The 15,000-nt window shown below is 41.0% G+C and overlaps 2 protein-coding genes across 7 annotated transcripts in view; one reads left to right on the top strand and one right to left on the bottom strand.

The window, feature by feature from the left end:
* The window catches only part of litaf (lipopolysaccharide induced TNF factor), a 14,689-nt gene extending 7,571 nt beyond the window's left edge, over positions 1–7,118 (top strand). For all 5 annotated transcript variants that reach the window (XM_062964599.1, XM_062964603.1, XM_062964602.1 and 2 more), the window contains 3 exons: positions 891–1,031; positions 2,534–2,675; positions 6,876–7,118. In XM_062964599.1, coding sequence (XP_062820669.1) covers positions 891–1,031; positions 2,534–2,675; positions 6,876–6,984 — 392 coding nt within the window. In that variant the 3' untranslated portion in view covers positions 6,985–7,118. The remainder of the gene's footprint in view (positions 1–890; positions 1,032–2,533; positions 2,676–6,875) is intronic.
* A 309-nt stretch (positions 7,119–7,427) lies between these two features.
* Positions 7,428–15,000, bottom strand: part of LOC100559502 (multidrug resistance-associated protein 1) — a 75,700-nt gene continuing 68,127 nt past the window's right edge. For both annotated transcript variants that reach the window (XM_062964594.1, XM_062964595.1), the window contains 4 exons: positions 14,854–15,000; positions 13,337–13,503; positions 11,230–11,424; positions 7,428–8,107 (listed from right to left, as the gene is read on the bottom strand). The exon at positions 14,854–15,000 is cut by the window's right edge and continues 12 nt beyond it. In XM_062964594.1, the coding sequence (XP_062820664.1) occupies positions 7,999–8,107; positions 11,230–11,424; positions 13,337–13,503; positions 14,854–15,000 (618 nt within the window). In that variant the 3' untranslated portion in view covers positions 7,428–7,998. The remainder of the gene's footprint in view (positions 8,108–11,229; positions 11,425–13,336; positions 13,504–14,853) is intronic.

Genomic DNA, 15,000 nt, shown 5'->3' with positions numbered 1-15,000 from the left:
TATAGATACTAATTTCACATATGCATTTGCCTCTGAAATGTTTGCAAATCCCTCTGTGTGTGTGTGTGCATTTCCCCTACAATATTTGCAAGCCCTATATATATATATATATATATATATATATATATATATATATATATACACATACACACACACACACACACACACACACACACACACACAGTAGAGTCTGACTTATCCAAGCTAAATGGGCCGGCAGAAGCTTGGATAAGCGAATAACTTGGATAACAAGAAGGGATTAAGGAAAAGCCTATTAAACATCAAATTAGGTTATGATTTTACAAATTAAGCACCAAAACATCATGTTATACAACAAATTAGACAAAAAGGGTAGTTCAATACGCAGTAATGTTATGATGTAATTACTGTATTTACGAATTTAGCATCAAAATATCATGATATATTCAAAACATTGACTACAAAAATGGCTTGGATTATCCAGAGGCTTGGATAAGTGAGGCTTGGATTAGTGAGACTCTACTGTATATGTTGGAAGCTGGCCCATGGAGAGATGGGGCAGGGTACAAATAAAATTGTTGTTGTTGTTATTCTAAAGTTATTGTTGATACCATATTGTTTTGCTGACCCTACTTTTCCACTTACAGAGCTAGTTTACTGTTTTTCTTTGAAATATTGTAAATATTGAAAAACCTTTAACCTGCTGATGGCTCAGTATAATTTCATTGTGATCTGTTTTCATTTTGAAATTTACCCGTAGCTGCTGCATTTTCCACCCTCGGCTTATACTCGACTTAGTACGTTTACTCAGTTTTTTGTGTTATATGACTATCTCTGAAGTGGGAGATGGATCCGTCCTTCCAGTGCAATGATGCTCCGTCTATCATATTGATTCTTCCTCTTCCTCCCAGGAAAGATGACCGCCCCTCCGCCGCCCTCCGCCCCCTTGCCGCCCCCGCCTTCCTACGAGGAGACCCTCGGCAGCAACAACTCGGCCCAGAATCCCCCAAAAGGGGGGCAGCCCCCGCCTTACCCCCATCCAGGACCGGCCAGTAAGTCCATCATCCCCAGGAGTCAGAGGTTGGAAATGGGGGTCCGGGAAGCCTCACATGGTGTATCTCAGGCATGAACTTGGGCCCTCCAGGTGTTTTGGACTCCAACTCCCACAATTCCTCACAGCCCGTTTATGTTAGATGAGACTCTACTGTACCTGTACATCTGTATCTATGTAATTTATATATGAATTTTCACCTCACATGTTTGCAAGTCTTTACAAATCCTATACAGATATAATTATCTATATATAGATGTCTAGATAGATAGATATGAATATATATAAAAGGGTAATAAAATTTCAGCCTAGGACAAAACAACAAAACTACACATCCCAGAAACACTAGACTTGGCAGCACAACCCCTCATCCATGCCTCTGCGTTCATACAACAAAAAGAAAAGAAAAATAAAGTCCTAATTAGAGGGAGAGGAATAATTGTTTTTATCCAATTGCTGCCAGTTAGAAGGCTAAGCTCCGCCAACTTGGTCTCCTTGCAACCCACTCAGCCCAGGGGACAGGCAGAGTTAGGCCTCACTTAGGCCTCTTCCACACTGCCTATAAAATACAGATTATCAGATTTTAACTGGATTATATGGCAGTGTAGACTCAAGGCCCTTGCACACAGTTATATAACCCATTTATAATGGACTTAATGTCAGGGGAAAACTTTTACCCTTTACCTTAACTACCACCAATTCCTCAATAGTTTATTTCCCATACCACCATACTTTGCCACAGCAACGCGTGGCCGGGCACAACTAGTATAGATATATAGGGCTTGTAAATATTGCAGGGGAAATGCACACACGCAGATTTCTAGGTAGATATAAACATAAATATATAGGACTTGCAAATATTGCAGGAGAGAAATGCACATATATAGAGGATTTGCAAACGTTTCAGGGGGAAATGCATATGTGAAATTTATATACCGTATATAGGTAAAGGTAAAGGTTTCCCCAGTCATGTCTGACTCTGGGGGTTGGTGCTCATCTCCATTTCTAAGCCGAAGAGCCGCCGTTGTCCATAGACACCTCCAAGTTCATGTGGCCACTGGCATGACTGCATGGAGCGCCATTACCTTCCCGCCAGAGCGGTATCTATTGTTCTACTCACATTGGCATGTTGTCGAACTGCTAGGTTGGCAGAAGCTGGGGCTAACAGTGGCTGCTCATGCCGCTCCCGGGGTTTGAACCTGGGACCTTTTGGTCTGCACGTTCAGCAGCTCATTGCTTTAACACACTTCACCACCCGGGCACCTTAATATATACCGGGTATAAGCCAACCCGAATAAGAGCCGAGGCACCTAATTTTATCACAAAAAACTGGGATAACTTATTGACTCAAGTATAAGCCGAGGGTGGGAAATGCAGCAGTTATGGGCTGTTAGGAATTGTGGGAGTTGGAGTCCAAAACACCTGGAGGGCCCAAGTTTGCCCATGCCTGGTATATCCCCTCTGGGCTTGCTCACTTGACTCTCTGCCTTCTCTCTCTCTTAGTTTATGTCCAGAACCAAGTGGCCTTCTATGACCAGCCAGTGCACATGGTCTGCCCGTCTTGCGGACACCTGATCGTAACGCACATCGACCGCAAATCTGGGACTTTGAGCTGGATCTCCTGCGGGACCCTCTGCCTCTTAGGGTGAGCCGGCCTGGAAAGCCCCCTATTATATTTATCATCATCAGCATCATGTCTAGAACTGCATTGGCCTTTGCAGCTGCTGCATCACCCTGTCGACTCCTGTTCAGCTTGTGATATACAGTAGAGTTTCGCTTATCCAACGTAAACGGGTACTATATTATTAGGCTGCAATATATATAGTACACTCCCAATATATTATACTATTAGTATTAGATATTTAATAATATAATATACAATTACTATATTTTATGTATTACTATATTGTACTATATTATTAGGCCACAATATATAGAGTACACTCCCAGTATATTAAGGTAAAGGTTTTCCCCTGACGTTGAGTCCAGTCGTGACAAATCAAATGAACATACAATACATTATTAGCATAGCACAATATAAGCATTAAATTACTATATTGTACTATATCATTATATGCTAATATTATTAGTAATATTACATTTAATATATAATTCATAATATTATATTGTATTATTAGTAGTATAATATTGTATTCCATTATAATATTATTATCAATATTATATGTATATAGGTTAAAGGTAAAGGTTTTCCCCTGACGTTGAGTCCAGTCGTGACAAATCAAATGAACATACAATATATTATTAGCATAGCACAATATAAGCATTAAATTACTATATTGTACTATATCATTATATGCTAATATTATTAGTAATATTACATTTAATATATAATTCATAATATTATATTGTATTATTAGTAGTATAATATTGTATTCCATTATAATATTATTATCAATATTATATGTATATAGGTTAAAGGTAAAGGTTTTCCCCTGACGTTGAGTCCAGTCGTGACAAATCAAATGAACATACAATATATTATTAGCATAGCACAATATAAGCATTAAATTACTATATTGTACTATATCATTATATGCTAATATTATTAGTAATATTACATTTAATATATAATTCATAATATTATATTGTATTATTAGTAGTATAATATTGTATTCCATTATAATATTATCAATATTATATGTATATAGGTTAAAGGTAAAGGTTTTCCCCTGACGTTGAGTCCAGTTGTGACCGACTCTGGGGATTGGTGCTCATCTCCATTTCTAAGCCCAAGAGCCGGTGTTGTCCGTAGACACCTCCACGGTCATGTGGCCACAGGCATGACTGCATGGAGCGCCCTTACCTTCCCGTCGGAGCAGTACCTATTGATCTACTCACATTGGCATGTTTTCAAACTGCTAGATTGGCAGGAGCTGGAGCTAACAGGACTCAGTGTGTATATTTGGAACAATTAAAGAACTAAAGAACATTTATTGTTTATGAGCAGTAAATTCATCCTTCAAGAGAAAAATATTGTTGTTACTGTGAATGTAACAGTCCTTTGTTTGATTGTTTAACAACGCCTTTGTATCTGTTTTCATATTGTTGTATTGAACTAAATTTAGGTTTATTGATATCTGTATTACTTGTCTTTGTAGTTCCAGGGAACCCATTTTCTTTTTTGCTAACAGCGGACGCTCATTCCGCTCCCGGGAATTGAACCTGGGACCTTTTGGTCTGCAAGTTAAGCAGCTCAGCACTTTAACGCACTGTGCCACCAGGGGCAGAATGTTGGATAAGCGAATATGTTGGATAATAAAGAGAGATTAAGGAAAAGCCTATTAAACATCAAGTTAGGTTATGTTTTTACAAATTAAGCACCAAAACATCATATTATACAACAAATTTGACAGAAAACGTAGTTCAATACACAGTAATGCTATGTAGTAATTACTATATTTATGAATTTAGCACCAGAATATCTGACTACAAAAATGTGTTGGATAATCCAGAACATTGGATAAGCGAGTCTTGGATAAGTGAGACTTTACTGTATTAGGAAGAATAAGTATGTGTTGAGTTTGACGCGGTCTGAATTAAGGCTTTTGTATAAGGTCTGGTGGATGAATGGCATAAGCACTTTGCAGTTTTAAACTTTGTATACTGGAGCCCCGGTGGCGAAGTGTGTTAAAGCGCTGAGCTGCTGAACTTACAGACCGAAAGGTGCCAGGTTCAAATCCCGGAGCGGAATGAACGCCCGCTGTTAGCTCCAGCTTCTGCCAACCTAGCAGTTCGAAAACATGCAAATGTGAGTAGATCAATAGGTACCGCTCCGGCGGGAAGGTAACGGTGCTCCATTCAGTCATGCTGGCCACATGACCTTGGAGGTGTCTACGGACAACGCCGGCTCTTGGGCTTAGAAATGGAGATCAGCACCAACCCCCAGAGTCAGACATGACTGGGAAAACCTTTACCTTAAACCAAGGGTCCCCAAACTTTTTAAACAGGGGGCCAGTTCACGATCCTTCGGATCGTTGGAGGGCCGGACTATAGTTGGCCACCGAGCAATAATAATAATAATAATTCCAGCATATCTATCTTGTTTGCTGTATCATACAATAAAATAACAACAACAATAATAATAAAGAGGGTTGGAAGAGACCCTTTGGGCCATTGAGTCCAATCTCCTTCTGCCTTTGTGCACCGAAAGCACAAGCAAAGCACCCCTGACAGATGGCCACCCAGCCTCAATTTTTATTATTATTATTATTATTATTATTATTAATAATAATAATAATAATAATAAAGAGGGTTGGAAGAGACCCTTTGGGCCATTGAGTCCAACCCCCTTCTGCCTTTGTGCACCGAAAGCACAAGCAAAGCACCCCTGACAGATGGCCACCCAGCCTCAATTTTTATTATTATTATTATTAATAATAATAATAATAATAATAATAATAAAGAGGGTTGGAAGAGACCTTTTGGGCCATTGAGTCCAATCCCCTTCTGCCTTTGTGCACCGAAAGCACAAGCAAAGCACCCCTGACAGATGGCCACCCAGCCTCAATGTTAATAATAATAATAATGTGATTTTGTGATACGAAATCCAGCATATATATCTTGTTTGCTGTGTCATAAAATATAATAATAATAATAATAATAATAATAATAATAATAATAATAATAATGGTTGTAAGAGAAGAAGAGACCCCTTGGGTCATTTAGTCTAACCCCCTTCTGCCTTGTGCCATGGGGGCCGGATAAATGGCTTCGATGGGCCGCATCCGGCCCCCGGGCCTTAGTTTGGGGACCCCTGCCTTAAACTTTGTATATTGTATTTTATGTCTGTTTTAACATTTTAGTTCATTGTATAACGATGTAATGGCATCAGTTGCTACTTGTAAGCCGCCCTGAGTCCCGTCGGGTGAGAAGGGCAGGGTATAAATCAGGGGTCCCCAAACTAAGGCCCGGGGGCCGGATGCGACCCATCGAAGCCATTTATGGGTGGACATCTGTCAGGGGTGATTTGCTTGAGCTTTCAGTGCACAAAGGCAGAAAGGGATTGGACTCAATGGCCCAAGGGCTCTCTTCCAACCCTCATTAATAATAATAATAATAATAATAATAATAATAATAATAACAACAACAACAACATTGAGGCTGGGTGGACATCTGTCAGGGGTGCTTTGTTTGTGCTTTCGGTGCACAAAGGCAGAAAAGGATTGGACTCAATGGCCCAAAGGATCTCTTCCAACCCTCTTTTTTATTATTATAACTTTTATTATTATAACTGAAGACTTGGATGTTTCGGCAGGCTTTCAGAGATAGTCATTAATTAATCAGCCCCAGTGGGTTTTTAATAATTTCTCCTGTTTTTATTACGGTCTTACCATTTATGTGTTTTAAATGAAATTTTTATCTTGTATTGTTGTTTATATTGATATATTGTATTACTGTTTTATCTTTTTATATTGTGATTGTATTGTGTTGCTTATATTTTGTTCTTATGTTGTTTGGGCCACTGCCCCATGTAAGCCGCCCCGAGTCCCCGTGGGGAGATGGTGGCGGGATATAAATAAAGTATTATTATTATTATTATATTATTATTATTATTATTATTGCTTGGTGGCCAACTATAGTCCGGCCCTCCAATGGTCCAAAGGATCGTGAACTGGCTCCCTGTTTAAAAAGTTTGGGGTATAAATAATTGAAATAAATAAACAATTAGGACACAATATTGCCCCAGAGTGGTATTGTGACTCCCCTCCATCTTAACACTAGATTGCAGCGTGGGATGGCAGTGGCCTTTTCCGCTGCTGCGTCACACTCTTGGCTTGAGAAGATCGTGATGTGCTTGTTTTCCTTCCTTTCTCCCTCCCGGTAGGTGTTGGGCTGGCTGCTGCCTGTTGCCCTTCTGCATAGACGCCTTTCTGGACGTGGATCACAACTGCCCCAACTGCCATGCCCTCCTGGGAAGCTACAGGCGCCTCTGAGGCCTTCTGTGCCCGTCCATCCATCCATCGCTTTCTACTGCAGCCTCGCCTGCGCTCCAGAAGACTAGACTTTGGGGGAAATCCATAATCAATAACCTCAGCCTCGTTTCCAATAAAGACCGGATTGAGCCACACTCCATGCCTTCCTTGGGGTCTCTTGGTAAGCTTTGGTTCCCGTCCTCTTTCCCCAAAGAGCACCTTGTTTTATCTTGTTTCTAATACATTCAGACAAACAAAACACACCCGAGACTTCAATAAAGAAGGATCCATCCAGAGACTGGGTTTGGAAAAAGGAACAGCGATAATAATTGTGTTGTCGAAGGCTATCGGGAAGAATGAGGATGATTTCTCCAAATAATGATTTTTACTGAATGCTCGCTCTGTGAATCATTGTTTACAAAATATTTTTTTAAACTTTTCGAGAACCCGTCTGTACAACAAAATAAAATATAAATAAATAACTTTTATTCTAAGGAAAAAGACACAAGTCCTAAAGGTTTGTTTTTGTTTTTTAAAAAAGTGTCCCAAGTCCACCGTTACTTTCGATCCGAAGGTGTCGCAAATCCTCTCCCAAAACAGAACCAGGGAAGGATGAGTAAAAGAAAAATACGGGAAATGAATGACCTTTTGGAGACAAGGAAAGCCTTGAGTTGCTTCTGGCATCTTTGGCCTCTGAGATAAAGCTATTTAAAGGCAATTGGATGAAACAAGTATCCCAGTTGCATCTTTGGCTCAATCTGTTTGGGCAAAGACGAGCCTTTTGTTCGGAGATGGAAACTCTTAAGGCTTTTTTCCCCACTGGGATGTTTTGTCCTTTTCGGTGCAAAATGCAGTTTGGTCTTGCAAGCTTGACCAACGAGACGGAAGTGAAACTGTCCAGACTTTGGCCGCAGGAGGCACGGACCTTGAGAGGAGCAAAGGGGGCCTTCTTTCTCAAGAGGCCAGTTGGGGTCCTCCAAAACGGATCTGTCCGTCCATCCGGCAGCCGGCCCGGGCCCAAGGGTGAGGCAGTGGTCAGACCAAGCCGGCGTCTCTGGCCATGCTGTAGAAGGGGCCCTTGGCCTGGAGGAGGGCCCCCGGGGCCCCGCACTCCACAATCTCTCCCCGCTCCAGGACGATGACCCTGCAAAGAGAGTGAGCAAAAGTTAGCAGGGCATTTGGGCCGGTAGGGAGGCCGCATCTGCTTTAACATTCATTCGCTACTTCGAATGGGGACAAGGGAGAATGATGGGAATTGCTACCGGAGGTTAGGAATTGTGGGAGTTGAAGTCCAAAACACCTGGAGGGAGAGCTGAAGTTGGTAACTCAAAACGCAGATGTCTATAATCTACAGTGAAATGTAAAAAGGAAAGTATGGTATATAGAATCATAGAATCACAGAATAGTAGAGTTGGAAGAGACCTCATGGGCCATCCAGTCCAACCCCCTGCCAAGAAACAGGAAATCGCATTCAAAGCACCCCAGACAGATGGCCATCCAGCCTTTGCTTAAAAGCCTCCAAAGAAGGAGCCTCCACCACGGCCCCGGGGAGAGAGTTCCACTGCTGAACAGCCCTTCTCACAGTGAGGAAGTTCTTCCTGATGTTCAGGCGGAATCTCCTTTCCTGTAGTTTGAAGCCATTGTTCCATTGCGTCCTAGTCTGCAGGGCAGCAGAAAACAAGCTCCCTCCCTCCTCCCTATGACTTCCCTTCACATATTTGTACATGGCTCTCATGTCTCCTCTCAGCCTTCTCTTCTGCAGGCTAAACATGCCCAGCTCTTTAAGCCGCTCCTCATAGGGCTTGTTCTCCAGACCCTTAATCATTTTAGTCTCCCTCCTCTGGACGCTTTCCAGCTTGTCAACATCTCCCTTCAACTGTGGTGCCCAAAATTGGACACAGTGTGATTCCAGGTGTGGTCTGACCAAGGCAGAATAGAGGGGAGCATAACTTCCCTGGATCTAGACGCTATTCCCCTATTGATGCAGGACAGAATCCCATTGGCTTTTTTAGCTGCTGCATCACATTGTTGGCTCATGTTTAACTTGTTGTCCATGAGGACTCCAAGGTCTTTTTAGCACACACTGCTGTCAAGCCAGGCATCGTCCCCCATTCTGTATAATATAATATGTAAGTACTATGTTGGCAATGTAATATTATCTTCTATATACCTTTTAGTGGCACTTGTTATACAAAATGCAAAAGAAGGGGATTATGGTGTCGTATTAACATCAATCTAAACTGGATTTGACTAGAAACAGTGGTAGATCATAGCTCCGCCCCCATGGAATCTCTTACGTTTACTAGTAGTATATAATGCAATGAATACTTTACTTAAGGTATCTACTACTTGTATTCTCATTCACTACGTTAGTATATTTATTTATTTATTTACAATATTTATATTCTGCCCTTCTCACCCCGGACTCAGGGCGGATCACATTGTATACATATAAGGCAAACATTCAATGCCATATACACATAGAACAAAGACGGAGACAGATGCAGAGGCAATTTAACCTTCTCCTGAGGGGATGTTCGATTCCGGCTACAAGGGGAGCAGCTGCTTCATCATCCACTGCAACAGCACTTCCTCATTCCAACAGCGGCTGGATTATTTTCATGGAGTCATAAATTAGTTAAATTAGCCTCCCCACTTTATGAGTGGTACCTTAATTTCCTACTTGATAGATGCAACTATCTTTCGGGTTGCTAGGTCAGCAACGAGCAGGGGTTATTTATTATTTTTTAATTGATGGGTGCTCATCCCGCCACGGGCTGGCCTCGAACTCATGACCTCTTGGTCAGAATGATTTATTGCAGCAGGCTGCTCACCAGCCTGCACCACAGCCCACTTGTATAGTTCTTAACATAAAGGAATACACTTGGCAACACTTACAAAAGTATTATGGAAAAACTATTCCTATTTATAGTTTAAGTGCCAATTATGTCAAATAGAAATAAAAACCAGACAAAGTCTTATTGTTGACTTAATAACAATCAAAATTGCTGTCGCAGCTCAGAAGGGTCTTTTGACTGGAGATACCCTGTCAGAATGTCCATCTCAGCCACCTCCGTCACTTTCACGATCCATTCCTCCATTTCTGGTGTTTCCTCCAATTTCCAGGCTCGTGCATAAACTATTCTCGCAGCCGTTGTCATCAAAGTGAAGTGTTTATCATGTGGCTTCAGCAGTGATGTATCTGTTATTCCTAGTAGGAATATTTCTGGGTGCATGGGTATTTTTAACTTTAGTATTTTTTCAGTGGTTTTATGAATCTTAATCCAAAAGTTTTTTGCCTTCTTACAAGTCTACCACATGTGGAAAAATGATCCTGTTGCTTGTTTACATTTCCAGCAAGTGTTTTTTAATTGTGGCTGTATTTTGGCTAATTTAACAGGTGTAAAGACCCTTCTGAGTTTAGGAAAGTCTGGGATCCCTTCAAAAGGTTTTTAGAAGGAAAGACCATTTCAACGTGGGGGTTTCAAATTTGACTATTATAAATTTTAATTTTCACCACTCGTTTAACTTCCTTCTGTGAAAAAAAAAAAGGTCATGATGAAGAAAAAAAAAGAACTACAGTTCACAATTGCTGGTGGCTTGTGAACAGGTTGTGAAACAGTGAGCTTTTTGCTTTTGCTTTTTGGTGTATTTCTTTGCCAAGTACTTTGCATTTTTATATCGCCATTTGTTCAGATTCTTTTTTCTTTTTTATATAAATATGGACATTTTAGCTTTGTTTTTGGTTTTTGGTTTTCTCTCCCTTTTTGATCCTTTTTAAATCTCAGTTTTCCCACATTCTATACAATCAAATGTTCTCACTCTTTCAATGTTAATTTACTCTATCTTATAAGGTAAAACTTCAATAAAAATATATATTAAAAAAAAAATTGCTGTCGCAGCGTTGAATCGAGTTAAATAAACAGTTCTTAACATGCAGATGTACAATAAGAATCATCCTTAGTCATTCATTGCATTATATCATTCATTGCATTATATACTGCTAGTAAACGTAAGAGATTCCATAGGGGTGGGGCTATGATCTACCACTGTTTCTAGTCAAATCCAGTTTAGATTGATGTTAATACGACATCATAATCCCCTTCTTTTGCAGCTTGTATAACAAGTGTAACTAAAAGGTGTTTATATAGAAGATAATATTACATTACCATCATAGTACTTACATATTATATACCATACTTTCCTTTTTACGTTTCACTAAAGCGGAAGTTGGCCCAGGCCTGGTCTATATGGGGTTCCTCCTACCGTGTGTAGTCCATGATGGTGTTGAGCCGGTGGGCGATGGTGAGGACGGTGCATCCCTCGAACTGCCTCCGGATGGTGGCCTGGATCAGGCAGTCCGTCTCCAGGTCTACGGCGGCCGTGGCTTCGTCCAGCACCAGGATCTTGGATCTGCGCAGCAGCGCACGCGAGAGGCACACCAGCTGCCGCTGACCCACGCTGAGCAAAACAAAGGGGGAAAAGCCTTTATCATATTGGTTTTGGTGGCCTGGGCTTGCAGTGCTTTTCTATGGAGGCTGGACTGGAAAGAAGAGGGAGGTTGGTTCCTCCATCTTGGCAGGTCTCCCCCCCCCCCCCCCCGTTTAATGTTTATTTATTTTAATTCATTCAAATATACATACATTGCAAGTGTTTGTTGCATACAGTGCAATACTTTCATCTATTAGTCTTTCATAATCATTTCTCAGACAATATATTTTCAATAAGAGGTCACAGTCTTTTATTTGAATCTATACGTATAAAAGGGTAATAAAATTTCGGCCTAGGACAAAACAACAAAACTACACATCCCAGAAACACTAAACTTGCCAGCACAACCCCTCATCCATGCCTCTACGTTCATACAAAAAAAAAGAAAAGAAAAACAAAGTCCTAATTAAAGGGAGAAGAATAATTGTTTTTATCCAATTGCTGCCAGTTAGAAGGCTAAGCTCCGCCCACTTGGTCTCCTAGCAACCCACTCAGCCCAGGGGACAGGCAGAGTTAGGCCTCACTTAGGCCTATTCCACACTGCCTATAAAATACAGATTATCTGATTTGAACTGGATTATATGTTAGTGTAGACTCAAGGCCCTTCAACACAGCTATATAAGCCATTTATAATCTTATATTATCTGCTTTGCGGAGCTCCATGCAGTCTTGCCACATGATCTTGGAGGTGTCTACGGACAACGCCGGCTCTTCGGCTTAGAAATGGAGATGAGCACCAACCCCCAGAGTCAGACATGACTGGACTTAATGTCAGGGGAAAACATTTACCCTTTCCCTTAACTACCACCAATTCCTCAATACTTTATTTCCCATACTACCATACTTTGCCACAGCAACGCGTGGCCAGGCACAGCTAGTAGTACATATAAAAATATTATAAGTTCCAAATTAATATCCGTTTCCTCCTTGCCTTCAGTCTATTAGCTTCCTCTATGTACATTTTTAAATTAATTTTACATTGAAATGTTGGATCATTGGTTGCCATTCATTAACAAAGTTCTCTAACGGTTCTCCTCTTAAGTGCATCGTTATTTTGTCCATTGTCAGCAACTCTGTAATATATTGTTCCAGTTCTGCTAAGGGAGGGACCTCTGAGATTTTCCAATATCTAGCATATACTATCCGAGCTGCCACTGTTATGTAAAACAAAATTCTTCCATATTTCCTTTCCAATTCTTCTTCGGGCATGTTCAAAAGGTACATTTGTGGTGTCATTTTGAAATTTGCATTTAATATCTTTTCTAGATGTACATGAATCTGTTTCCAGTAGTTGTTTATTTTGTTGCATGACCACCACAGGTAGTAAAATGTGCCTTTTTCTTCCCCACATTTCCAGCATTTATCGGTGCAATTGTACATCTTCGCTAATCTCTCTGGAGGGAGATACCACCGCAAGTGCATTTTGTAAATGTTTTCTTTTAGGTTTTGACATGCCGTGTACTTCATTCTTCTATTCCATGTTTTTTCCCATTGGGCCATTTTTATCTCTTGGCTGATGTTTCGAGCCCATCTAACCATTGAGTCCTTTACTACTTCCTCTTCTGTGTGCCAAGTCAGTAGGTTTTTGTATATATAAGATATAAGTCCTTTTGGTTTCTGGCAGGTCTTTAAGCCAAGGTTGGAGGGGCATCCAATGAGTCTAGTGTCAAAGGCAGACCAAGCCTTAAGCGGTCGACCTAACTATTGACAGATGTCTCTTGATTTAATGGACTATCAGGCACCGATTAACATAAATATGGAGGGTCAGTGCCCTGCCTGTGCCGTCCCAATTGTATATCACTTAGCCCTGCTTTCAGGGTCTCCTAGGGTTCCTACAATGTAACCAAACCCAGCAAGGTGTGTCCTTTGACGCGAGGCTCACCTGAGGTTCTCTCCTCCTTCGGCGCATTCGTGGAGCAGCTTGTCTGGAAGCGCGGAGACGAAGGCCTTGAGGTGGGCCAACTCCAGCGAGCGCCAGACCTCCTCGTCCGAATACTGCTCAAAGGGGTCCAGGTTCATGCGCAGGGAGCCCGAGAACAGGACGGGGTCCTGGGAGGAGACATGGGATTTTGAAGAAGAACTTTTTATTGATTAGCCCTTAGGCCATGTCAAAGTACCAAGCCAAACAACCAGGCTCGAAAAGACCTGGTTACATTCTATACAAATATTAAATAAAACACTTGCAACAATACAATAAATAAGTAAATATAATAAAACTTAGAGTGTACATTATATGTCATTGTCACCCCAATCAGCCCCACATATGTGGATCTCAATCGTATTGTTTTGCTCAAGTACAGAGCCATTTTATATGTCATTTTTGGATCTTGACCGCACAAAAAGTACATTGTTCTGATGTGCAATTCCCAGTGCATTGTCCGTTTGATATATGGACCAAGAAACAAATCTCTCACCTTCTGATACAATTTACAGTCAAATAATGTATGTGCTAAATCCTCAATTTCAGGTGCTCCACAGATACAGAATCTTTCGTTATAAGGGATGTTGTTGAATCTCCCATATCTAACCATTGTATCAAGCTGATCAAATCTAACTCGAGTAAATACCTCCCTAAAGTGTTTTGGCATTTGGATTTTTAAATACAGTAGAGTCTTACTTATCCAAGCTAAATGGGCCGGCAGAAGCTTGGATAAGCAAATATCTTGGATAATAAGGAGGGATTAAGGAAAAGCCTATTACACATCAAATTAGGTTATGATTTTACAAATTAAGCACCAAAACATCATGCTTTACAACAAATTTGATAAAAAAGTAGTTCAATATGAAATAATGCTATATAGTAATTACTGTATTTACAAATTTAGCACCAAAATATCACAATTTATTGAAAACATCGACTACAAAAATGCACTGGATAATCCAGAACGTTGGATAAGTGAGTCTTGGATAAGTGAGACTCTACTGTAGTTGGCAATTTGGAAGTTACATTTATATTGGCTCAGCCATTTGAGGTTGGCAACCCCACTGAGAGTAGCTATATCTTTCTGTGCTTCTATGTCCAAAATTCTTTGTCTGGCACTCTTTTTTACTTGATCATTTAAGGCGCAGGAGACAGGAAGGCCGCAGCTTTTTATATAATTTGTCAATTGCATAATCCATGAGGTCTGCAGTTGGGATTTTATCTGTTCTAATAAACACAGTTTTGGGAGTCTATCGGGCTCCATTACATTGATTTTACACCAGTAGTTTATACGCCCTGTATTTAGACTGTGCTTCTTGGCCTTTAGGCTAAGATCAAGTGTAGACATTGGATTTTGAGAAATTTGGCTTGTTGTGGAAACAAGGATTGGGGCTAAAGCTTCAGTGGAGACTCCTTTCCCCCGATAATAATTCTTCCAGGAGCCGGCGTGTAGAGAGATGGCTGTCTCTGCTTCTTACCTGCGGGATGATGGTCACCTTGAAGCGAAGGTCGTGCAGCCCAATGCTGGCGATGTCGACCCCGTCGATGAGGATCTGCCCTTCGGCTGCTTCGTTGATCCGGAAGAGGCCCAGCGTCAGGGAGGACTTGCCGGCCCCGGTCCGGCC

This window comes from Anolis carolinensis, unplaced genomic scaffold (assembly GCF_035594765.1).
Source record: "Anolis carolinensis isolate JA03-04 unplaced genomic scaffold, rAnoCar3.1.pri scaffold_13, whole genome shotgun sequence".
Classification (NCBI taxonomy): Eukaryota; Metazoa; Chordata; class Lepidosauria; order Squamata; family Dactyloidae; genus Anolis; species Anolis carolinensis.
This window is presented reverse-complemented; position numbering and strand designations above follow the sequence as displayed.